Consider the following 27,561-nt stretch of genomic DNA (forward strand, 5'->3'; position numbering starts at 1 on the left):
CTGCAGAGGTCTCCTTGACCAAAATGCATATGTGTTGCTCTTCTCTAAACCCCCTGCAAATTAGACACCTTTGGCTTAGAAATTAGTTCACTCTCCATGGACCAATTTCTTGGCTTTTGTAGAGCTTACTAAAGGACCAATTAGTGCCAATTTTGATTCATGTAGGAGACTGAGACATCTTGTCTATCAGGAACACAAGGCTGCCAATTTATTTCACAAAGGCCACTGAACAACAATTTGATAACATTAATTTTAACTAATAGCAGACGCACAACTCTAAAATACCCGGACTAGCTAAAAATCACCCCCCCATGAACTTTTAAAGAATAAGTTAAGATTTTAAAATAAAGCATGGCTGATGAAGAGGTGCTTTGAAAAGCTATGAAGCCAAACATGTTTATATACCATTTGCAATGAAAGAAACTGTTCTTCCTCTAAGGTTTCGCAGAGAACAAGTGACAAGCTCAGAGTGCAATTAAGGGAAAAAACCCCCAATTCTCAGTAATGATTAATTATAATGAGCATTTCTTAAAAATTGAACATCCTGAAGCTTTCCAAGGAAAGTTCAGGCAACACAGGTGACCTTTAAATAAAAAGCTTGCTTTTCATCAAAAGTTAGAAAAATGCATTCCTACCATTTTTTAAAAAAGGGAATGATGAAGGGAGTGAATTTACAGACAAGTAACTAAAGTTATAATTTTTTTTTAATCTAGAGATGTGATTTAGTTTGCTTTTCAAAGGCTGGAGTGGGGGAGGAGGGTACTCCTCTTGCAAATGCACCCCACAGAAAATAATGTCGTTTGCTTGATAGGAAACTAAGGAAAACCTTATACAGCTTAAAACTGTTCATTGAGTCTCTCACTCAATATGGTTCTATCAGTCTACAAAAAGGATTTGTTCCTAAAAAATGCCACATGGGTCGAATATAAAGGAATTAATTAGAATTAAGTCACAAGGAAGACGATAAAGAAACCCTATAGTGCAAGTGCGTCCTCCTGCAAAGGAAACTATTTATTTGTAAAGTGAATAAGCGTTTCCTAACATTTGCTTAATTTAGATTTATACATAGAATGTTGACTTCTAAAACAGAGGATGATGCTATAGAAGCCTTCATTGTTTAGAAGAGAGTATTGCTCTTCCTAAAGAGAAATCTTCTGTGAAAAAGAAATCTAGAATGTAAAATTTAAAAAACGGGACTCACGTTTTGTTGCCCACATTTAAGTTGGCAATGGACATTTTAAAATCTAGGGACCTCTTATGATTTCTAAATGGCTAGTAGTGATTCAGTCTCTGGAAGTAAAATGAAATAACAAGTGTCAGACTCTGTCAGCATCCAGAGAGACCTTAGGAATTATCTACTCCAACTTTTCCAGCTTCCCGGTGAGGAAACAGAGATCCAGAAAGGTCACTGAGCTGGGTGGTGGCAGTGAGGAATTTTGGAAAGTCATTCCCCAAACTCAGTGTTTTTTATTAAATGCTGGGAGACACACATAGGCAAACTGTACAGGAAACAGTAGACTGGAATGGAACTACTAGCACAAGGGCTGGAAGAGTTTATGGATTTGGGGGAAGAAGCAGGAAAACAACACCCTGGGTGGGAAGCAGGAAGAGATCGGAGGAGGCCTGAGAATGGACTACAAAGACAGCCCATTTCACTAAGAATTGTCACCATTTTCACCACTACCTAGTGGAAATTTTTATGCATTAAATCACGTTCTAGAGGTTACTTTGCTTTGTTAGGCTTGCTTCCTCTCTAGGCTTCTGATACACTGAATTGTTGATTCACAGCAAATTCTTTCTAGATGGCCAGGAAGCACGAAGCCACTCGAAAAAACATTTAAAGTAGAGCATGAGGACAAAGGCTACATTATCGCAAGGATAGTAACATACAAAAATCTCAAGGTCTCTGAGAAAATACTGTGAAAAACATTTTCCTAAATGTATGAAGCCTATATATATATATATATATATATATATATATATATATAAATAAAATATTTGTATATAATATATATACATAAAGGCAGAAATCTTAAGTTAGAAGAGAAGCAAAAAACAGCATATATCATAAAAAAGAACCACAAGGGTGGGGGTTGACATAATATATACCACGAGAAGTCATTTCGCTTGGTGACTCTGTGAGTCATGCCAATCGTCTGTGTATGAATGGGAACACTGTTTTTGGTGGAACGTTAAGAGGTGCTAGAAAAAATGTAAACCTTTAAGTGGGGAGAGAGGGTGACAAGAAGAACAAGAACATCTAAAATATATGAGAGATAATGACGGTAGCTGATTTATTCATCTCATCTGTTTACTCTCATGAAGGCTGCTACAAAAGCGCCCTATTATTAACTGTAGCCGAACACGTCAGAAATGGAGCTGGGATCACTCAAGAGCTGTGCTTTGGAGGTTGCTTTGAAAATGAAGTGCAGCTCTCCTGAGTACCACGAGTCCTGCAAGCTCACACACAATGAAAGACGCTTGGGTGCTCGAGGGACAGAGTGAGACTAGGGGGCTTGGGGTCTAGCTTTATAGTCTGAGGACAGATTTTTTGGCATCACACAAGAATCATGCTGGGCTGATTCCAGGTAAGTGTTGGGTAATTTATAAGGAGCGGTCTGCCCTCAGACCACGAGTGACAGCTGTATGTGTAGGTGAGATCTCAGTGATCCAGGGAGCTAGATAGAGCAAAAGTGCCCTATGATGTGTGAAAATGTCATTCATCAATTGAAATATGATCTAAAGGTCTACTTTAGAAGACAGAAAATCCTTCTTCCTCATGCCTTCAATATGATCTTATCTCTAGAGCAGAGATAAAAGATGTCTGACTACAATTTACAAAATATTTTGACGTCTGTCAGCTAATTGCTGCATTAGTTCCCCACCAAATCACTGGTAGCACACTTGCTATACAAGTTCTTCTGCAAACCAAAAAAAAGCTTATTCATTGATGTAGTCCTGAAAATGAGCAGCTAGTAGATGACACATCTAGAATTACCCCTGGAGTCAAACTCCAAGTACTACGATGTCATTTGTTTTATATACTTTCAGATCGTTAAAAGGAAGCACGACTCCCCAATGGTGGTAACTATACAAGTTCTAGGCGCCGTATCATTTTGGGGGACTCCAACATGCTGCATGAGCTTTCTTTTCTAAAGCACCACGCCTGGCAGCCACCCTGCCATTCGGAATTAAGAGAGTGCTGTCAATTAGAGAACACAGCACAACGGTGATAAGTTTCTGTGTTCAAACACAAGACAGATCACTTCGGATCTCTCCCTAGGGGAGCAATTTTTCCCATTTGACGACCATTTTAGCCTTGCAGGTAGACATTTCAACTTAGCAGTTAATGAAGTTTTTCCCAAATCATTGACTCCTCATTCTCATATCTACTACCAGGGCAATAAAGTAGATCTTGATGCGGACAATGATCGGCAGTTCTCAGGCGGGAGGGGCCCCTGTTGCCATTTGTCTTTACAGTCTTTTGTGGAGGGTTTTGTTGTTTTTAATGACTACCCAGATTTCCTTGAGAGGCGACCTAAAGCCACTCATTTTAAATGTATAATTGCTATTTTGAGGAAATATTACAGATGGAAGCATTACTGATCATTCTGTCAATTCGAGAGTGACTTGAAATTAATTACATCCCTTTATGAAACCATTCATCAAATGCTCTTCACATCATAAAACGGAAGCATTCTAGCCTCTAAAACAAAGTCTGATGTAAACCCTACGTTCCCACTAACTGCCGTCAAAAAATTAGAGACATGTCCCCCCAACAGGCTGAGTTAAAAACCTTGGATGAAGAAGAGAGTTACTGCCCGCCCTGCGGCAGTTCACTCGTTTCCTGATCACTTGAAAATCAGGTGTCTATTACTCATGGTCACGTCCCTCATCCTCATGACCACAAGGGTGTCTTTCTTGTTACTGAAGTTACCTAACTCTACCCTTGGGGATTTCTAGACTTTGCCCTCTCCCTGCTTTGATCTGGGCATTTTCATCCCTTTAATTAGGAACTCTACTGCAGTAACACGCTTCACCAGTGGGGGTCAACTCTCAAAACCGTACTTCCTCCAGAAAAGCCCTGCTACAGGCTTCTGCTTATAGAAAACATACTTATTACTGATGCCTGATTTAAGAATTCTCTGTTGAAATTCTGTAATCATCTCCTGTTTCCCCCTCTGGCATAAACATACAGAGAACTTTGCATTTCAGGTTAAAATTAGATACGTATGGTGAATAGGAGGTTTCATTCTTGGAAGAAAAGCTGTACCTATTTGATAAGGTGAAAACTCTCAAAGTCAAACGGATACCTTCATAATACAGACTGACTCTCATAAAGGAAATTCACAATATAAATAATTAACTTGAATACAAAGATAAACCATAAACAAACATAATCTTTTTAATAGTGACTGGAAATTTAATGCTCTCAGTTACATAAACAAATGTGCAGTTTTATGGATACAAAGACAAAGAATTAAGAGAAATAATTCCAAAATATTAACAGTGGTTATCTCAGAATGGTGTAATTATGAATGGCTTGCATTTCTTTATATCTTCTTAATTTTTAAAGTTTTCTTCAATTTAATTTACAATTACTGCACTATTATGGACGAGAGGCTTAAATAAATACGTATATGCATATGCATATATGCCTTTTTATTGTGGTAAAATACACGTAACATAAAATTTACCATTTTGACCACTTTAAAGTGTACGATTCAGTGGCATTAAGTACATTCACGATGTTATACAACCGTCACGACCATCCAGTTCCCGAATGTCTTCATCGCCCCCAGTGGAAACCCTGTATCCATTAAGCAGTCACTTCCCCTGTACCCCTCCCCCCGCAACCCCTGGCAACCTCTAATCGGCTGTCTATCTTTATGGATTTGCCCATTCTGGGTATTTCATATAAATAGAATCATACAGTACATGGCCTTTGTGTCTGGCTCTTTTCACTTAGCATAATGTTTTCAAGGCTCATTCCTGTTGTAACATGTATCAGTACTCCATTTCTTTTTATGGCTGAATAATATTCAATTGTATGGCTATAATGCATTTTGTTTATCCATTCATCTGTTGATAGACATTTGGGTTGTTTCCACCTTCTGGCTTTTATGAATAATGCTGCTGTGAACATTCATGTACAAGTTCTTGTTTCAACATCTGTTTTCATTTCTTTGGGGTTATATACCTAGGAGAGGAATTTTATTGACATATACTTTTTAAAAATGTATTTAACTCTACCTTGACAGTCTGTGTTTAAAGTAGCAATGCTTTTTTAGAATCATTAAGGATAACCCTTATACTATCACCCTTACAATAATATCATTACATTTTCAGTCACTGACTATGGTACATTTTCTTTAAAGGCCAAATCACATTCTTCTTCTTAAAAATGTAATTTTTACTCTTACTCCTTGGGAACAAATTTCTCTTAATGCTAAATACTTCAAATTATGATGACATTTAACTGTCCTATCTGAAAAGGACAATCTTTTCCTCTTAGCATAGCCATTCTAGCAGTATCTAAATCACTTTCAAATACTTACATATTAAAAGGACAAAAATATGTTTTTTGTTGTTGTTCCTTTAATAGAAAAGCACCACTCATGAGATATCAATATTTATACCTTAAAGGATGTATTAAATACACAAAACCAAGTAGAAGCATACAGAATCTTCTAGAAATTCAAACTGTCATATGGTGACCCTAAAAGTATATACAGTACCATTTCTTAAGTGTTTTACCTCCCACCCTCCCAAGAGAAAGATGGTAACGACTTATGAACATAAAAGCCCACTAACGTCAAGGTTCATTTTGGCTGTAGACAGTGCTTGATGGAGGCTAAACTAGATGGTGGAGTACAATGCTCTTACTCCTGCCTATTTAACAACTGTTGGATCCCCCCATTTTTTCTCCTCCCGTAACACAGACACACATTTATGCAATAAACATTCACATATGTGCCGCACGTGCACATTCATGCAGACACAGACACACCCCCCCTCTAGAACTGTACTTCCAACTCAGTGGCTGCAAGTAAGGGTGTAAGTGTTTTTGTAGCTCAGTCATCCCCTAGATCTCAGGCTTTTTCTGCTATTATCACTCCCACGCCCACCACCACACACACAGCACCCGGCAATTCGCAAAGCAGAAATAAATTTCTAGCTAGAGAAGAAGCATTAGCCTTAAAACAGTCAAAGAACTACCCAGACTGTAATATTTGTTAATAAGTAAGGGATATGACTTGGGATCATTTAAAAATAAAGTCCTGGGAGTGTTTCTATAATATAGGTAGACTTCTCTTTAAAGAAAGATTCAAACAGGAATAAAACTTATAGAAAACAATCAATTAGGAAATTTTAATTCTATAAAAGGTTTTACACATTCCAATTTTGCCAGAATCAACACTGTAATTTTTTAGAAAAAAAATATCTTAAGATGCTTTCATACTCTGATAATGCTCAAACAAACAAACAAACAAAAAAAAAACCAAAAAAAAAAAAACCCTACCACAAAACCCAGAAAGGAACTCTTTCATCCTACTCTCTGCAAAAATTTTAAATAGCTCTGGCATGACAACAATATTTATATCACAGGGATTTTTTTCAATGAAGATTAAGAACTTCATAAATGTCTTATTCTGTATGTGGAAAAACTGAATCGCAGAGGAGTACGTTGTCTCACAAGGAATGAGGGGAAAGCCAAAAATAAAATTAACTGTCAAGAAAATGTCCACAAAGCAAAATATCTCAGTCACCATGGGGGACACTCATTCCACAAAGGCAGCAGAATTAAACATGTTATGTCATGATGCTACAGTCATTTATGAGTCTGTGTATGCACAAGAATGCTTTGTATATCACCAAATTCCCACTGTTTCATTCTTCTTCTTTTTTTTTTTTTTTAAGGGCCACACCTGCAGCATATGAAAGTTCCCAGTCTAGGGGACCAATCCGTGCTATAGCTGCCAGACTATGCCACAGCCATAGCAATGCCAGATCCAAGACACATCTGCAACCTATACCACAGCTCCTGGCAACACCAGATCCTTAACCCACTCAGCAGGGCCAGGGATCAAACCCACGTTTTCATGGATACTCGTTGGATTCATTACCACTGAGCCACAAGGGGAAACTCCCCACTGTCTCATTCTTATAGCACTTATTTCTTCATGCTTATATATACTTCTTTTCTCTATTAGACTATAAGCTGTTTATGGCAGGGACCAGATCTTAGCACTTCTGTACATGTGGCACGTGCCTTGAATACACTAAGCATTCAGGTCACGTGGGTATGTTTGCGTCTAAAATTGCTACTAACTCTGCCAACTACCAAAACTGATCATGGTGAGAACTCCTGAACTTCCTTGACAACCTAACTCCACATACTAAAGAAAAATGCAAATATGATCAATATAGGCTACTCCAGTAACAGCAACACACAGACATACCTTAGACATAGCCTTCCTTGTCAGTGGGTATAAATGCATAGATTAAAGTAGCCATGAATGAATTAGCATGGTTTGATTCTAGTTACCCAACACCCCAGTTATTATCCACGAGCTGACTTCCCCAACTGGCATATTATCCTAACACTTTAGCTCCTTGCCTCTGCAATGTGTCCTCCAACCACCTAACTGCCTGGTGGCAGTCACACCGGAGTGCACCGGAATGGAAATAAGAGGAGAAATAAATTCCCATCAGTCCTGCTTACTACTTGTTAATAGGTTTTATGAGGTGCTGCGGTGAAGTAGGATAAAAATGAAGAGCAAATTCCGTTTGGGGATTAGAACAACATAGGGCACTTCGTCTTTTAAAAAAAGAAAAGAAAAGAAAAACTCCTTTACTTGTATTTCATTGATCAGTTGTGAGGTTTATTTATCCATGTTGCTCTCTACCTCCATTACAAAAGAGAATGGGCTGAAAGAGTTATTTTCTGGGCTTAATTTTAAACAAATACTCAGGAGTTACCTTCGTTTTTCTTTACAAATTCTCTGCAGTCTTACCTCCCAGTCCAAATAATCACAGACATCTTCGAAGTTAGTGAGCAGAGACACTGAGCAGAACAGCCGCGGCAGCTCGTCCCTTGTCATTGGGGGAAAACGGCTATCTTTAAGGGCACTGTTGAAAACAAAGCAAATATTAAAGCACTCACTAGATCTCAGAGTTCCCAGTTTCAAATGCAGACAATCATTCAAAAAAGGTAAGAGGTTAAAAAAAATCAGTAGGCCAAAGGTGCCACATTCTTCAAATGATTTCAAACGCGCCAAAGGTTTTTCGAAGTCATTATTTTTGTTCATTCAATAGATTGTGTTTACTGTTTACTAGCCAATCCTGGGACCAATTCAATTGTGAAGAGTGAGTGACCAATTACATTTCCTGTACAGTCATTTCCTAGTATACGTCCCTGTTACGTGTAGACTCTGAGAATGTGTTATTTTACATCTGAGGAGAATAAAAGCCACAGTAGTGGAAACTTGGGGGAAGACGTCTGGATCTAGTGCTGGTGGGGGGGGGAATATATAATACTATATATATGTATATTATATACATATATATGTATATTATATGTGTATATATTATATACACATGTATTATATATATATATGTACATTTCATGTTGTTAAAGGGTCTTACTACTCTGGCCAGTTACCACAGAACAGCACTTAAAAAGGTCCAAAAAAAAAAAAAAAAGGTCAAAATTTTAACTTCTTCAAGCGAAAGAAATCAAAGAAAATGAAAATAATCATGTAAATTACAGACTAAAAATACAAAGATTTCAGGCCCCCTATAAAGGATTATTCAAGATATGACTCAAAAACTGAAACTACAGGAAACAGGGGCTAATCTAGGAAATAAAATTATGATTAGGAGACCATTAATCACATCAATGGATGTCTGAGTACATCAGCTCTGATTGGAGCCTGCAATCAAGGGTAGGGTACCACAGTCCCAAACTCTAGAAAAACCCCACTGTAAAGGACAAAAGTGTTAGAAGATCATTAATTTTTCCCACAACCGTAGGATAGACAGAAAACACAAAGACATGCCCGACAGACAGATAGACACACACACACACCACTGTGTGCTCCTTGTATTTCTAAAAGAAGTTTTCTTTCCTGGTCAAGAAAGCAAACACACCTCTGATTGCACACCATATTAATGGCACTGCTGGCATTTGTGCCGCCAATCTTCAAATATCCTATATTGTAGAGCCAGCCTTAGAAAATGTTTCCACCGATTAATCTTTAGAGGTTACAAATTTAGAGCCTACAAACTGCTTGGGTCATAACAAAGTTCCATGACCTTTGGAAAGAATTTAATTCCTTTTTCAGTGACTTCTTCATTGCTGGATTTTCTTTTTTTCCATCCTTTCTTTTGCATTGAGAAACTCGCTCTATCGTACAAATATCGCCCTATGTCTGTGAGTATTTTCAATACATTTTGGTGCTCAATCTATCATGCTATACAGAGGAAAATGCTTATAGAAAGACAGAGATGTTATATAGAAAGGATACATGTTTTCCCCATTCAAGGAGCCAAGATGAACCAAGAAAATCAGGAAATCTGTGATAATTTATACTCTGAGAACAACATTTCACTATTTTACAACTTAACAACAAAAATTTTCCTACAGTTTGGCTTCTTTTATTTTCCAACTGGCAAATAAAGTTTAAAAAAATATTTTCAAGTTCTCATTCAAAGCCAAGATAAAGACATATATGGTATGTGTATAATGTTCCTCGCCCCCCGCACAGCCCCCCTGACACACACACAGGAGAGAAGCTCTAAAACACAGCCCAGAAAAACCCCATGCATTAAAAACCCAAAGGCCAGTCGCGCTTTCAATTTTCCTTGTAAAAAGAAAAAAAGAGGGAGGAAAAGGCCTTGTACATTAGAATAATATAAAATATGATTTTTTAGGGTTATAGATTTTTTTATTGTGGTAAAATATACATCACATAAAATGTACTGTTTTCACCATTTTTAAATGTACATTTCTGTGGGATGAAATTCATTCACATCATTGTACAACCACCACCACCATCCATCTCCAGCACTTTTTCATCTTGTCCAATGGAAACAGGGCACCTATTAAACAAGAACTCCCCATTCCTCCCTCCTCCCATCCCCTGGCAAACATGTAATTTAAATACACTTTTATAATTTCAAACAATTATAGCAACACAGTCGCTTGATGTTTTTGAGGTAGAACAGCTTTATTGACATATAATTCACATACCATAAAATTCACCCTTTTAATGTACACAGTTCAATGGTTTTTAGTATATTCAGAATTGCACAATCATTACCACCATTCAATTTGAAAACGTTTCATCACACTAAAAGGAAACCCTATCCCTGTTAGGAGTCAGGCCCTATTCTCCCCTTCCCCCAGCTCCTGCCAAGGACTAATCTACTTCCTATCTTTACGGACTGGCCTGCTCTGGACATTTTGTATAAGTGGAATCATACAATACATGGCCCTTTGTGTCTGGCTGCTTTCCCTTGCGATAATGTATTTTGAGGTTTTATCCATGTTGTAGCATGTATCAGTACTTTATCCTTTAAATTTCTTTTTTTCTTTTTGATAAATTTGATGTTACATTTTATAAAAGTGTGTCATCCTCTTAATTGCCCAATAATACTCGATTGTGTGAACTTATCACATGTTGTTATCCATTTACCTGTTGGTAGACATTTGGAGTATTTCTACTTTTGGGGGCTACTATGAATGATGCGGCTGTGAACATTCATGAGTATGAGGAGTTTTTGTGCGGACAATCATGTTTTCATTGCTCTTGGGTAGATACCAAGGAGTGGAATTGCTGGGTCATGTGGTAATTCTATGTTTAACTTTCTGAGGAATCAACAAATAGTTTCCCACGGTGGCTGTACCATTCTACCTTCCCACCAGCAATATACGAGGGTTCCAATTTCCCTACATCCTGGCCCACACTTGCTATTGTCTTCCTTTCTCATTACAGTGAACTGAAGAGGGTTTTTTTCAATGAAGAGGGTTTTGGTTTTTTGTTGTTGTTGTTTTTGTATCTAGCTCTAGCTTTTACATTAAAACAATATACCTGAAGTTGCCATACATTTACTTTCTCAACATTTTGAGGAAAGTCATCATTTTTATTTCCTAGCAAGCCAATTAAAGGTACATTTTAGCTCAGTGCAATTTAAACTAAGTCAAATCAATGAAATTTCAAGTACCTAAAACAGTTAAATAACTGAGGATCAGGCTAGCAAGCTTTCCTTATGAGATGGGGCCTGTTGCTCAATCATTTGGGGCTTTTAATAAAAAGAAATGTTTCGAGCACAGAGTGAGTGGGAGAATGCTGGCATGGCTAATTAAGATAAAATCACAATCATGCCTCACCATACCAACACTCAAATGAATTAACTTCAAAACTCTGAAATAGTGAAGGTACATTAATCATGATGGAAACAGTCTGATTTTACAGGAACACTCATTCAAATAAGACTTTTAATTCTTGCATTTTTTTCATCAACTCCAAGTTAACTTTTCATTAAATTCATGCGCATAAACAAATTTCAAAAGGCAGGAAGCCCTCAATATCTCTAAATGCAAATTCCTAGGGAAAAGAACTAGCAGTGAAAGCCTAGCAAGGATTTAAGGGATTATTTAAAAAGATGAAAAATGCGGCTGGAGACTGACCTCAGAGCTGCTAGGCTGGGGTGAATGCTGATAAACAGAGGATTCAGCTTCCCTCAGCCCTGCTCTCTTTAGTGCACAGACCATGCGATATGGCCGCTGAGCCTTTACAGAGGATGTGTGCTGTCCAGTCAGAGCAGTGACTTGCTCGAGGTGACCCAGCTTGTTAGTGACACAGGTGGGGCTACAACCCAGATCCTCGGCCTCAAGTTCACAATTCTTTCTAGGATCCGCACCTTAGTTGCCACCTTTGACTGGATTATAATTTTTTAAAAATTTTAAAATGAAATGCTCGCCTTACTAGGCAATTCTGACCTCATACCTGCAGTGGCCCTGCCTAAAGAAGATAAATAATAATTTAATAGCATTCATTAGTAGCCAAAGGGTAAACAGAGCTAGACTTCCTGTCTACTGGAAATATGCAAGAGCAAAAAAGGACTTTAAAATATTAATACTGTCCATGGAAAGCATTTTATATCAAAGTCCTGTCTGCCAACTGAAATTCTAGGCAGTCTAAGGGACTGACAAAGAGATCTTATGGTAAATTTGTATGAAGTTCTGTTTGCTACAATAGGAAGCCATTTTCTAATGTTTAAATATTGCTAAGGAAAAAAAAAGAAAAACCGCTTATGTACAAAAACCTGCCGGCTGCTCCACATGATGGATGGCTAAGGTTTAAACAACACTTTAATTCACATACCAAATTCAAATATATTCAGTTCAAATTGGCGTCTTCCCAAGAATATATTTCACTTAATTGAGAAGCAGCATTAACATCTGTCAAAGTTAATATCTAATGTTAAATAGCACTTTAATGAAAATGAACATAAAAAAGGGAATGAGGAGTTTAGCTAACAAAGAACCAAAGGGTTTGTGACAGTACCTGGAAACTGGGAGGCAAACAAAACAAAACAGCTAAAAAGAGACAAAGCTTTAGATATTACAAGCCTCATGGTAAACAATGTAGCATGTAGCAGAAAGGATGTGAGGCTAGCTGGGGAGCCGTTCATTCACTTGTTCATTTATTCCATTTATTCCTTCACTTTCCAAAATACTGATGACCCTCGTCAGTTAGCAGTGGAAAGTTACCACACTGGGAAGGGCTTCACATTACAGGCAATCATTTTTTCAGGTCAAGGAAGTAATTAAAACCAAAATTAAATCCCTGAGTGGATAGGTGAAGAAAAGCAAATCAAGCCTACTTTACTCTTAAAATTAAAAAAAAAAAAAAGTTTTTTTCATGAAGGGTTTCAATCATTTGGAAATTCTGCCATTCCTCATCAGAGCTTCTAGAACAAAATGCACACGCGGCATGTGTGAACTCCAGAAACACCGAAGAGTAGGATCCTAAACCCCAATCTGAAAAATTATCCTTAGCCTCTCTGTCACATTAAGCAGCAATTTTAGCTTCCCAAGAAAAAAAAAAAATAGACACAAAACAGAATGCCAAAAAGTGGCTATTCATGAAACCTAAGGGTAGAGAGGAGCAACGAAGGACATGGTCATGGTTAAGGAGGAAGGAAGGGAACCTAATTTTGGTGAGACCTGTGATCCCAAACAGGGAATTTTTAATTGGAAGCCATGTGTAAAGTGTTACTTAATTGGGAGATGGTTTTTCCCTTTTAGAGTCATGAATACAACCTACTTCCTGCTCGATGAACATTAACATGAAAATACATGAACAGTAATGTACTTTTTAATGTGATTTGAGGGGTAATGAACAGAGAATGAAGGAAAGAACTAAGGTATGGAACAAAATAAAGAGAAAGTAGGAAGAAGGAGAAGAAAAAAGGACTATGGACATAAAGGAAGAAAGAAGAGAAAATAAGAAGCAGGAAAAAGAAGTGGGAAGGAAAGAAAGTTCAAAAAAGACAGCACACACGCACACACCAACGGGCAAAGAGAGAAAGCAACGAAGGAAGAGTGGGAGGTAAGAGGGAAGGAAAGATGAAGTGTGTTGGGTGCCAGGCGTATGCATATATGTTATCTGGCTCCTATCCTACAGGATTCACTTAGGCTTTCGTGTGTTATCCCTTCCTGCCCTCCGATTACAGTTGTGGAACTGCTCTCATCTTGAATTCTTAAAAGCCTCTACTCTCTGAGACAGCCACAGCTGCCCACCAGGAGGGAAAAATACTCTCGGGGCTGCATGCTGTGATGACCAGAGCAGTACTGTCAAGAATCTGCCTCCTAAGTCACAAGATCCTCACCTCTCAATTCGGAGATGAGGCTGTGAATTTGATTTAGCGGAGCAGAACTACAACTGGAAAATACAAGATACATGAAGAAACAGATGGCTAAACGTTTAGTGTGTATGGCAGGTATTCCACATTTTCCCCCATGTAATGTTCACATAACGCCTTCCCTGCAGACTTTCTGGATTTATTCTATCCTGTTTTGCGAAATGTACTGCTAGAAACTGGTTTTTGTTTTAATTATTTTTCTGATGAAAATCTTTCAGAATATATTCTACCAGAGTATAAGGAACATAATGTAATTTTCTCTTTATGACTCAGGTTCATCTTTAAGACTCAATATGACTTGGGTCATTCATTACTATACAGTATTACAACAGTGCTCGTAATAGTTTTGGCAATTAAAAAAAAATCCGTGGCTATGGAAAACAGATTACAGTATGACTACAGAGAAGTTCCATCTTGGGGTATTTGACTTGGGAAGTTTGAAAACATGAGATTATCTCTACTTTTAAGAGGCTGTAAACACAAAAATAACCTGACATAGCTTTTCAAAGTTTCTGGGGATCTAATCCCTGAGTTCTCTAAGTTAGAATGCTATAAAACTAAACTACCTCTGAAATTGAATTAAATGTAAATTTTATTGCTTTTCTCATAGCATTTAGAAAAACCTCCACAACCCTGAACAAGTATTATTTCCCCAGGATCAACAAAAGCATTTCTCCAAGGTGTAACAACAGTTCACTACGACTTACTGCCAATAAATATAGCTTGTAAAAATGCAAAATTGAAGTTATCATTAATACATGAGCCCCATTTCACAGTCCTATAGAACAATGGTCAAGAGCTTGGATTCTGGAGCCAGACATCGCTATATCTGGATCCTGGCTCCATCGCTCACCAGCTGTGTGACATCCGGGCAAGTCTCTTAACCTGTGCCAGCCTCCATTTCCTCAACTCTAAAATGGGGATAGTAACAATACCTACCTCATGGAGCTACTGTGACAAGTACACAAAATAATAATACTTGCATAAGTACCTTACATACACCAGGTGCCCAATAAATAGTGGCTGTCAAAGAACTTTGCTCATGGGTGTATTTGTCAAGTTTATGCCCACAGGGCTGCCTGTATATCATAGTTCTGGGGCAAGGAATGGAGCCCCAGGACTAAGACTGACCCTTCAACCTTGAGAAAATCTAAACAAGTAATCTACTCTAGGAATTTTCTGTGTGTGTCTTTTTGCCATTTCTTGGGCCGCTCCTGCGGCATATGGAGGTTCCCAGGCTAGGGGTCCAATCGGAGCTGCAGCCACCGGCCTACGCCAGAGCCACAGCAACGCGGGATCCGAGCCGTGTCTGCAACCTACACCACAGCTCACGGCAACGCCGGATCCTTAACCCACTGAGCAAGGGCAGGGACCGAACCCACAACCTCATGGTTCCTAGTCGGATTCGTTAACCACTGCGCCACGACGGGAACTCCCTACTCTAGGAATTTACTGTGATCATCTAAAGAGGATCATGGCTACCCTTTCAGGTTCTGCTGTCTCATCTTCTTTCATTTTCAAAATATTTATTGAGCACCTGCTATATGCCTTTTATTATGTGAAGAGCCACGAGCATATAAGAATAGTAAGTAGACTACAAAATAATATGTGAGTATGTGTAAGGACCTTGATGGGAATGCTGAGAGGAATGATCAGACAAGGCTAATGTCTTTTCTGGAAGGATCTGTTTTACACTCTGCTACTGGTTTACTGGTTACCGAGTGACCCAAAATTGCAGGAAAATTTACAGAAATGAAATGTATGCACATTTCCCCCCCGCCCCAGTAAAAATCTTTTACATCAAGCAAGGCTCTACCTCATCAAGAATTGCCATTATTTTGCAGCCATGCATTCATATGTTTCTTTGTAAGTCTTAGTTTTCCTGATTAAGAATTTAAAACATCTCCAGGGCAGGGACTGGCTTTTTACTTCCATACCAAAAAATGTTTACCAAGAGATGTAGTTCCCTGAACTGTGCTCAATTTGTCTTCAGTGGATTTAGATATGTTATTCTCTATCTTACTGGTTATGCTCCAACAAAATCCTTAGGAAACAAAACAAAACAAAACACTCTCTAAGCAGCAGACACAGAATGAGAAATGAGAAGCTCCATGCTTTCCTCATCTAACCCAGTGGTCTCCACACTGTTTTGGCTGAACATTCTTATCAGGAAAAGAAGTCTGGGCACACATCCTCAATATGTGTATTTTTAAGGTACGTACATGTACTACTGTCATATACAGCTAATATATTCCAATAACAGTACGGACAGACTAAGCTTTCTTGTTCAAAACAGTGGGTATAAATATATATTTCAAATAATGTTCTTGATGATTTCCTTCTTATTTGGGGGCTGACATCTTGTCAGATCAGATTAGATTATCTTCATTTTCCTTGGATGATGTGGCCAAGTTAGGAGGTGACTTGCAGAAGTGACAGCTACCACCAACCTTTTTCTTTTCCTTTCCTTGCGCCTGTATTATGACTATTATCATCACTCTGTTGTTCCTTTGCAGGAATCTTCTTAAGCCATTTGTCCATCATGAGTGGCTTTATCTAGCTGTAGCTAACCTATGCACACTGGCCAAGTGGCTTAAGAAGATTTCTGCAAAGAAACCGCAGGTTGAAGATAATACTAAGAACCATGAATCTACTTCACCAGGCACGTAAACTGAAATATGCAGAGACTTGACTGAAAGAGTGTGCCACTGTCGACTCTTATCAAATCATGGCCCTCACGCTTTCTTCAAGATCCCTCGCTTAGAGCATGTGACAGTGACCGACTGACATAGACCAAATGAGAGCACCAGGGTCAATCTAGACATTAAATGTGAGTGGCGTTTCAGTACCTTCTTACATTTTAGATAAAAAGGTCATAAACAGAATTCCAATCTTTTTTTCCTGCCCTACGATGGATCATCTGGCTGCAACCCTCTTAGGAAACTGCTAATCTAAAGCCCTTAATCAAGTTCCAAGAAACTGGTCTTAAAATACTTAGATAGAACACTGTGAGCCAAAAGAGCTATAAATACAAAAGAGTCAATATCTTGGAGCACCTACCGTGAGCCAGAAGCTCTACATGTATTATCTTGTTGAGTCCTCCAAACAGCCCCATTTTGTAGATGAGGAAACCGAGGTTCACTGAGTTCACTGAGATTAAACAACTTGCTCAAGGTCATAATAACAAGGAAGGGAGTTCTCATCACCACTCAGCGGAAACGAATCCAACTAGTATCCACGAGTATGTGCGTTCAATCCCTGGCCTCGCTCAGTGGGTTGAGGATCCGGCGTTGCCGTGAGCTGAGGTGTAGGTCACAGACGCAGCTTGGTTCTGGCGTGGCTGTGGCTGTGGTGTAGGTCAGCGGCTACAGCTCCAACTCGACTCCTAGCCTGGGAACCTCCATATGCCGCGGATAAGGCCCTAAAAAGCAAAGCAAAGCAAAACAAACAAAAAAGCCAAAGCCAGGTTAAAAAGTTGACATTTGAACGCTGGGATGCTTGCCTCTTTTTCATTCTCTTTTCACAGTCACACCTCTAGAATGCTAGCAAATCAATTTCGGTATATGCACAATCAGTTCTAAGGAATTTTTCCCCAATTAATGCTTCTTCTCCTGGGGTTTAACTGGATGCTTTAGGTTATAAGTGTGAGGAGGTTCTACAACTAAGATAAACAGTACTTTTTCAGTGAAAGTATTGGCTTGTTTTTGTTCTCTTCTTTCTCCATTTTGATCTTGGTGATTCAGAGCTGCTGTCACTGAAAAACATCTGTTTTATCTAAATTTAATAAGCCCTATTAGTGGGACACTAAGCCTTCCCTTATTCTGAAGCCTTTCCACAATTTGAAATTTAATCTACTGGAAGTCATAATAGCGTTACCAAAGTACTCGTTTTGGACACATCTAGGCTGGCGGGCCTGTTTCTGATTTTTAACTTTGCTTTTCCAACGTGAATGAATAAGCTCTCTCATACCCACCACAAGAGTCATGCAATTTTTTTCCCTTCCTTCTTTCCATGGTAATCAAATCTATAAAATGAACTCTGTAAACTGCAAAACATATGGTGGCACTCTGACTTCTGTGCCCTGTGAGTGTGGTTCGGTCTTGCCCATGGGTTTACTGTCCTTTCTTAAACTCTTGTCAGTCCTAGGTGGCACAGGTCTGCTGAGAGCTAGCATGCATGCCGGTTCTTATGGTATGGCCTGTCTCTGATTTTCTCGGATGTCAATGACAGGAGACTAAAGGTAACAAAGGAGAAGGCTTAAGTCAGTCTTGAATATGAGGTACGAAATCAACTCGTCAACTCGAAGACAGAGAGAGGAGGGCTCCAGCACTCCCCATGGCCTCAACTGAGACGTTTTCATCTTGATTGCCCTTCTCTCCTTCCCCTGCCCCACCTTCTGGATGCTTTCCTCTTTTCCCCCCTTTTCTTACTCTACTAAAGTAAGGAAGAAAAAAATTGTAAAATGTCGCAAGGAGGAGATGAAAGAAAAGAATGGGGGTTGGGGGAGAGATGAGAACATGAAGATAAGACTGTATGCTGCCGCCTCCACCAGGCCAGTGTGCAAGGCAGCTGCCATTGGGTCACGATGACCCATTCCCTTCCGAGCTGGTTTTAATGTTCCACTTCAGCCTTTGGGGAGTAGAGGGCTGATGATACAGAGAAAGGCACATGAGCCACTGCCTGGTTCTTTCTGGGGTCTTTAGGGTAACCTTGAAAAGTCAAGGGCCTCACCCCCAGCGGTTTAGGGGCTTAACCGCAAAATGCTTATGGAATCAGTTTCTTTGACTTGTATACTTTCCAGTGGGCTGGTTCTCTTTAAGGCCTCTGTAATTTTCCTTACATTCATTTAAATGGAACGATCTTAATTTGTATCACTATGTGATGTCTGGGGGGAACGTTTCCTTTAAATCATTCAGATCATCTTTGCTGTATATGATTCTTCATAGAATTTCTAAAGGGTCTTTGCATCTTTTATCCCAATGGACACTCAAAATAGCCCCATGAAGTCCACAAAGCTCATGCTATATTATATTAAAATCTTAATAGGTGTTCCTCCAAGAACAAGACCCCTCTAGTCACAGAGTCATGAAATGTCAGAGCTACAAGCACTTAGAGACCATCTAGTCCACACCCTTCACTTGACATTTAGGGGAACTAGAGCAGAAAGTGATGTGCCCAAAGTCAAAGAGCTACTGAGGAGTCGAGTCGGGGCTTCTATGCTACATTCCCTGACTTCCCTTGTCTCCCACCCGCTCATTTCTCCGTCATTCTTTCACACATTTGGTGACCGACTCTGTCCTAATCCAATAATCCTCCAGAAGGGATGTACGGAGTAGGAAAAAGAAAATGATGCCAAAGGCACCAGGGAACAGCTAGAAAAATCAAGCAAGGAGCTTCCCAGCATAACACAACACTGCCTGGCCCCTGGGACTTGTCAGCGTGCTGAAGTCACGCAGAGTCTATAAAGTGAGCAGATAAGGGTGGGGGAGCAGCAGAGCATGCACACTGTGAGGGTGGCAAACACAGTCTTCATTACTGGCCTCCTTTGCATTTCTTTTGATTAATTTAATTTTATTGGAGTAAAGTTGACGTACAATGGTGTGTATTTGTTTTAGGTGTACAGTAACATGATACAGTCATGCATATAAATATATCCATTCTTTTTTCCCATATAGGTTCTTACAAACTATTGAGTAGATTTTCTTCTGCTACACAGCAGGTTCTCGTTGCATTTCTAATCCACTCCCTCCTCATCTCTCTTTATTCTTACACACTCCTAGGAGGTGTTGCTCTCTCCTCCTTGTGCTTTCTCTCTTGTTCTTTTCCCCTTGCAGTCCAATCCACCCATTCTCGCCCATCATTTTTCCCTAGCTGCTGGGCTACACAGAAGGATTGCTCAACAGAAAAGTTAAACATTTTTTAAATGGGGTATTTAATTCCCTTTTATCAAACTCTCACATCTAGAGAATCTGTCCCTGTTATAAATTCGACACTATGTTGTGGTTGCGTGCATCTAAATATGTCAAACTATAAGCTGGTCAGAGCAAGATAACCTCAACACCCCCTTTCAAGTGAACAGGACACCACCATGCCTAGATCCAGCATGGGAGAAATATGTGGTTCTTGATGTACTGCTAGAGCCTTCGGACCTTAAGTCAATGTACTTCCATATCTCTCAACCTGGAACAGATTTTACTTTATTCCTTTCAACGAACAGGCTTTAAATGAGCCTGATCGAGCAGAAATTTTAATAGATATTTTAACTCTTCATCTCTTGTTTGGTTTATATCTTGATAAACCTAATTTTCAAAGGCAAAGAAAAACTTGTATAGTTTCCTTTTCTAATACCATTGAAAAATACTTAACTCTCCTATTGAAAAGGTCCTACTTTGATTTTGTTTCCATGAGACAAGCACATGGGGTAATAAAATATGCTGGAAAAGCTCTGCAATATGCTGCTGAAATAACGGCAATTGCTGATTCTGTACTTCAGTACATATTAGGAAAACCACAATAGATACTAAAAGGAAACAGCATCATTTAGGGATGGAAAAAATGCAATGGATAAAAGCCATGCAATTTAAATTATGGTCATGTGACAATAGCCTTGTCCCCCACAGGAGCAAAACTTGCCATGAATAAGTGGCGGCCCTAATGATTACTGATGGAAGAGAACATCTCTGACCATGAACTAATTAATTCCCCAAGTATTTATTGAGTGCTTGCTATGTGCTAAGTACAAGTCTACAATAGGGGCATGTTATGTTCAGTTGCGGTCCTGTGGAGCACCTTGCTTCACAAAACTTTCACTATGGCACAACTGGCATTTACATGAGCCAACTCAGAGCACCTAATGATAAGTACGAGTCTCATAAACTAAGTCACATTTAAGAGATGTAAAAAGAGAGAGGGAGAGAGAGAAAGAAAAAGGCGCTTAAACTCACAGGACCTTACTGCTTTTAACTTTATGGATTCTAGCCTATACACAGAAAATCTACCAGGCTAAGCAAAGCCCTATAGAAACTCAAGTTAAACACTAGGTTTCTGCAGACTCAGAGAGAACAGACTTGTGGTTGCCAAGGGGGAGAAGGTGGGAGTGGGATGGACTGGGAGTTTGGGGTTAGTAGATGCAAACCATTACATCTAGAATGGATAAGCCATGAGGTCCTGCTGTAGCACACAGGGAACTATTTCCAATCTCTTAGGATAGACTGCGATGGAAGATAGTATGTGAAAGGGAATGTATATGTATGTATGACTGGGTCACTTTGCTGTATAGCAGAAATTGGCACAACACTGTAAATCAACCGTACTTTAAATTAAAAAAACGATAGGTTTTGGACTATTTATATCTGTGTGTGTATTATATACATAATTTCATTAGACCGTCAGTGACTGTGCCCACTTTTGCTCACCATTGTATACCCAATGCCTAGCATTCAGCAGCTAGTGAGCACACGTTTAATGAGTGAAAGAAAGGATACAGGAAGGTAGTCTTGTATAGTCACATATTTAATAAACATTTATTGGCAATATAATAAACATTTATTATTTACTTTATTAAACAGTCAACGTTCCCCTACGCTCTAAATATCCTTTTATTCATCGACTTAATTAACTGTCCACTGAAATGTGTTTTCCTCTGCTTAGCATCTATTAAATGCTGTTCATTTAGAAGGTGGTAACTGGTGTTTTGAGTCTCTAGTTAGATTACTGTGCATTCATAGTGCGGCACGGTTTGGCAACATTTTTCTGTCTAAAACTCACAGAATGCTATAAATAGATAATAATCTACTTCCCTGATAGAGTTACGGAGTTGCTTTGATCTCACAGGCCTTTCCCCTGAGGAAAACACAGATGCTTTGCAACCTGGAGAAGCTCAGTGGCCTCTTACGTTTGCGGGGTGATTATTACTACTATTCTGCTATAGTTTGGAACATATAGGGACTCATATTCCTCGTCTATTTTTATGCCTTTCACACCTTCTTATAAAGGAACATCTTATGAACTGGATGAATCACAAGTCAGCAAGGGCAGGCACAGAGAAAAGAAGCACAAGATAACAGTCTCTCTAAATGAACACGGGTCTGAAAGAAATCAGACGTCAGTTCACAAATTTAAAAAAAAAAAAAAAAAATCCTCCGCCTACTCTTCCGGTTCTCTGTAGGATTTCAGGTGAGTAAGCGTCCAAGGGGGAAAGGGGACTTGTTGAAACTCAACCCTCAGAGGCCATGAGAATGATCTACATGGAGAAGAGCTGACTCTGGAGAAGACAGGTGGACCTCTGGTGCCTCTCGGGCGGGGCTGTCAGAAGGCTCGTCCATTATAAGAGGTTCTGACAACCCGCCGGGCGGATGGGGGTTAAAGCATTAGTATGCACCAGCACACGTTCCCTCAATCACATTAGAATTTAAAATTCCCAGGTCTGCTGTGCCTTTTATGAGAAATAATATTGGTTTAGAATGCTGCTCAGAGCCTGCTCCACAAATCTGAGAGACCAGGGTGTAGCACCTCATTTTCCTTTGCTACTGCCATGGCCTCTCCCTCTCCCGTGTAACTAAAAGCCACTTCTTAGACTCTGGTAAACAACGTGAAGGAAACTGAGAGAATATTTTCTGTGGACTTAACTTTCCTGGAAATAATTATCAGTGATGGAAAACAAACTCTTCGTAACAGAATAAAACGTCATTAATTTGAGCTCCACTAATTCAAAATCTGTGCTAATTCAAACAGACCTAGGCTGACAGGAAAAGAAAGGTCTGCTCCGCTAAGCAAATCAACTTTGTAATTAAGGCTGGAAGAGAAGTACAGGATTTGCTGAAAGAGAAACTATTTTCAGAACTTTGGAATTAACCATCTACATGCACTGTAACATCATAATTACACATTTTGTGTGTGTGTGTGTGTGTGTGTGTGTGTGTGTGTGTGAAAAAGCAGATCTCTGGACGATTTCTATTTGGCAACAGCCAGCCCTTGTTGAGTTACCTATGCCACTAAAATAAGCAAAACTATTTTTACAAGAAATATTACACTCATTCTTTATTGATCACACTGGACTTCCTGCAATTATTTTGAATTGGGGAGTCTGACTTTCACTTTGGTGTTGCTAGGCTACTCGCCTACAGTCACGGTCACACTCAAAGACCTCTGAGTACAAGCCTTATGGGAGATCACTAATAACTGACTCAGAAATATGGCTCAAGCCTCCTGACTGAGTTCAGTCACTTACTTACTGTCTGACCTGAAGAAGTCAACTTTTAAGACCTTGGGTTACGTCTAGCTGTAAGAGAGGGGGAGAAAGAACAACCACCACAAAAGCTTATGGCCCTTAGATTAGAGACCTACACATCAGAACAAACACAATCGAAGGCGAACCAACAAAGCCCTTGGGAAACCTAAACATTCAGTCCTTGTGAAACAAAGAGCAGATGAAAGCCCAACAAAGTAGCATCACTGTCCAAAGGAAGTATTCCTGACGCTGTTACTCCTCACACCTCCACACTGGCTCTCACTTCACTAGCACGGGGCAATCTTCCAGCTCCCTCTGTGAGCATGGCTCACTGCCCGAGAGGCCTAGTTACCCTGTCACAAGTTTAGGTCTGACCCTCTAATTATATTGTAAGCTCCTGGATTCGTACCGGTTTCCCTTAAGACATGCCAAACTTTCTCATCATGGATGGGTACTCTACTAATTTTGCTTGGTTTGACATGGTAAGACTCCCTCTTGGCATATACAGAATTGTAAATCAGAGCAATACAATTTTTAAAAAATGGCCCCCAAATTTCTAGTTTCTGTAGAAGTCTTGAAATATCAGAGCCACGAAATGTGTTTAAGGAAATTTGGGACACTAAAATTGATAGGTGTCCCACAAAAATACTGAATAAAATAATCATAGGTCAATGTTCCAACAAAAGTGAAACGCTAGCCAGTAAATTTTATAGGGAAAAAATTCTTCGAAATAGTTTTGGACAAGAAAGTCTATATTCTCTCTGAAAATATCGGTCTCTTAATGCAAATCCAAACTACAGTGAGGTACCACCTCACACCGGTCAGAATGGCTGTCATTTAAAAGTCCACAAATAACAGAGTTCCTGCTGTGGCTCAGTGGGTTAAGAGTCTGACTAGTATCCCTGAGGTTGCAGGTTTGATTCCTGGCCTTACTCAGTGGGTTAAGGATCTGGCATTGCTGTGAGCTGTGGCATAGGTCGCAGATGTGGCTTGGATCTGGTACTGCTGTGGCTGTGGCTGGCAGCTGAAGCTCCAATTCAACCCCCTAGCCTGGGAACTTCCATATGCCACAGGTGCAGCCCTGAAAAGCAAAAAAAAAAAAAAAAAAAGTCTATAAATAACAAATGCTGGAGAGGGTGTGGAGAAAAGGGACCCTTCCTACACTGTTGGTGGGAATGTAAATTGGTGCAGTGGTATAGCCACTATGGAGAACAGTATGGAGGTTCCTTAAAAAACTAAATATAGAACCACCTGGACATGTATCTGGAGAAAACTCTAATTTAAAAAGATCCATGCACCCCAATGGTCACAGCAGCACTATTCACAATAGCCATGACATGAAAATAATCTAAATGTCCAGCAATGGATAAAGACATAGACAGATAGATAGATAGATGAATATCCACACACATCTACAATGGAATATTACTTGGCCATAACAAATAATTAAATAATGCCTTCTCCAACACCATGAACAGACCTAGAGATTATCATACTAAGTAAAGTCAGAAAAGGAAAGACAATAGCATATGATATCTCTTATATGTGGAATCTAAAATATGACACAAACAAACTCATCTACGAAACGGAAACATACTCACAGACATAGAGAACGGTCAGACCTGTGGTTTCCAAAGAGGAGAAGGGATTGGGGTCGGACAGTTTGGGAGTTTGGGATTAGCAGACACAAACTATTATACACAGGATGGATAAACAACAATGTCCTACTGTACAGCACAGGGAACTATATTCCATATCCTGAGATAAACCAAAATAGAAAAGAATACGAAAAAGTGTGTGTGTATACACACACACACACATGTATATAACTAAATCACTTCGCTGTACACCAGAAACTAATACATTTTAAATCAACTATACTTCAATTAAAAAAAAATAGGTCTCTTTATCTTCTGGGTTGATCGTGTGTGTCATCTCTCTATCTTGTTAAACTGAGAGGAACAAGAGGGTCTGCAGTTTCAAAATCATTTACAACTGGACACCATAAACTTGTGATTCTTTTTAAATGAGAATTATACTTTTTAAATTTTGCCTGGTCTAGGCAAATATTTAAGGTGGTCAGCAAACACAAGACACAAGCCAACTGCTGGGCAGAGTTAGGCAGCTTAGAGTTGTTCTGATTTGGGTGGGGGGTGGCCCATGGAAGATCATAAAAGGCATAATCCATACCTGGATAAAACTAAGCGTTGATTTTTTTGTTTGTTTTTTTTGTTTGTTTGTTTTTTTCCGCTGTGCCCATGGCATGCAGAAGTTCTTGGGCCAGGGATTGACCCCGTGCCACAGCATCAACAATACTGGATCCTCAACCCGCTAGGCCAACAGGGAATTCTGAAGATTAATTTTCTAAGGAAATACTAAGAAACAAATGTAGTCATGATACAGATTGGACACTTGTCTAAGGTTGTTTCACTAACTTAATGCTAGACTATGACAACACATTAGCACTAAAATAAATGTTTGCCATCTTTTATTTGAAAATGGTTCTTTTAACAATGTGTATGTACTACAGCAACCACCCTGTCTTTTTCACTACATTTCGGGGCTTCTCTTCCTTTCAGAAAATACAGTCATTTGTACCTAAAGAACCACTGAAATCATTTTGTGGCTGTTCATTTTCATTGCACTATATGAACACTGCTCAAAACTCAGTGACCCTGGCTGATACCTGGAAATGTTATTTTCACTGTTAATGGAAATTACTGCAATAGGAGCTGGATTCACTGACTCCAGGAAAACTGCCCCCACCGGCAGCTTTGGAGAGTCTAGGCCAGTCAAGGAAGCCAAAGTGTCACAGGGCACTCCTACACACATCGCAGAGGACCCCTCAGATAGAATTACACCAGTCTTACGAGTTTCAGAGTTAGGACATCAGTCAGCTACAATAGAAAAACAATTCTTCTAAATTGGAATCATATTCACAAAACATCTGGAAAGTTCCCCAAAGGAGAAAAGATTACCCCAAAGTATTGCTAAATAGATGGAAGGGAAGATGCTGACTTTTATCATAATACAAAATTCAGTCATTTTCCATTGTCGTAGACAAATCAACAGATGTGCTGTTTACCTTTAAGGAAGCCTGGAATCTATTTTAATTCAGCCTTGAAACCCAGACATTCTTAGGTAATAAGTACAGATATTTAAATTCCATAACAACTGTCCAGTGTTTACAAACATTTCTTTCTTTATAGATTTCTAATCTACAAAATGTATATTTGGTTAGAAAAGGAATTTTGAGGGTTCAGCTGTACTTTAACAAATGTTACAGCACCTATGTTTTTTCAAGCAAGTGTAGCCTATACAAATTATCTTTTTTTTAAAAGTGGGATTTAAAAAAATTTTTTTTATTTTTTCCATTGTAGTTGGTTTACAGAGTTCTGTCGATTTTCTGCTATACAGCAAAGTGACCCAGTCACACATACCTATATACATTCTTTTTCTCACATTATCCTCCATTATGCTCCATCATAAGTGACTAGATAGATTATCTTTTATTTTCTAAGTTTTGGTTTGTAGCATGGGCTAAAAGAAAATAATGATAGCAAGGGTCTTGTCTATTTTCTTTATTATGCCTTTACATGAAATAATGAATAATAATGCCATATAATATAAGAACATATCCTTTTTTTTTTTTTCTTTTTTGGTCTTTTTGCCATTTCTTGGGCCGCTCCTGCGGCATATGGAGGTTCCCAGGTTAAGGGTCGAATCAGAGCCGTAGCCACCGGCCTACACCACAGCCACAGCCACATGGGATCCGAGCCGTGTCTGCAACCTACACCACAGCTCACAGCAACGCCGGATCCTTAACCCACTGAGCAAAGCCAGGGATCGAACCCGCAACCTCATGGTTCCTAGTCGGATTCGTTAACCACTGAGCCACGACGGGAACTCCAGAACATGTACTTTTTAAAAAGTGAGGGAGATTAAGAAATGCAAACTTCCAGTTGCAAGATAAATGAGTCACGGGAATGAAATGCACGGTGTGGGGAATTTAGTCAGTAATTACATATTAGCTTTGTATGGTGACAGATGGTAACTAGACTTATCATGGTGATCCTTCTGAAATGCACAGAAATATCGAATTACTATGTTGTGCAACAGGAACTAACATACTATAGTAGGCCAACTACACTTCAAAAACAAACTCATGGAAAAGGAGATGAGGTCTGTGGTTACCACAGGTGGAGAGGGAAGAGGCATTGGATGAAGGGAGTCGAAAGGTAACAAACTTCTGGTTTATAAGATAAATAAGGCCCAGGAAAGTAATGTACAACATAATAAATATAACTAACACTGCTGTATGTGATATATGGAAGTTGTTACAAGAGTAAATCCTCAGAGTTCTCATCACAAGGAAAAATATTTTTTTCTTTTTCTTT

The 27,561-nt window shown here is 39.2% G+C and overlaps 1 protein-coding gene across 1 annotated transcript in view; it reads right to left on the reverse strand.

Moving 5' to 3' along the window:
* The window catches only part of AMMECR1 (AMMECR nuclear protein 1), a 112,110-nt gene that overhangs the window by 12,939 nt on the left and 71,610 nt on the right, over positions 1–27,561 (reverse strand). Inside the window, exon 3 of the mRNA XM_047764146.1 lies at positions 8,019–8,133. Coding sequence (XP_047620102.1) covers positions 8,019–8,133 — 115 coding nt within the window. The remainder of the gene's footprint in view (positions 1–8,018; positions 8,134–27,561) is intronic.

The sequence above is a fragment of the Phacochoerus africanus genome, chromosome X (genome assembly GCF_016906955.1).
Source record: "Phacochoerus africanus isolate WHEZ1 chromosome X, ROS_Pafr_v1, whole genome shotgun sequence".
Lineage (NCBI taxonomy): Eukaryota > Metazoa > Chordata > Mammalia > Artiodactyla > Suidae > Phacochoerus > Phacochoerus africanus.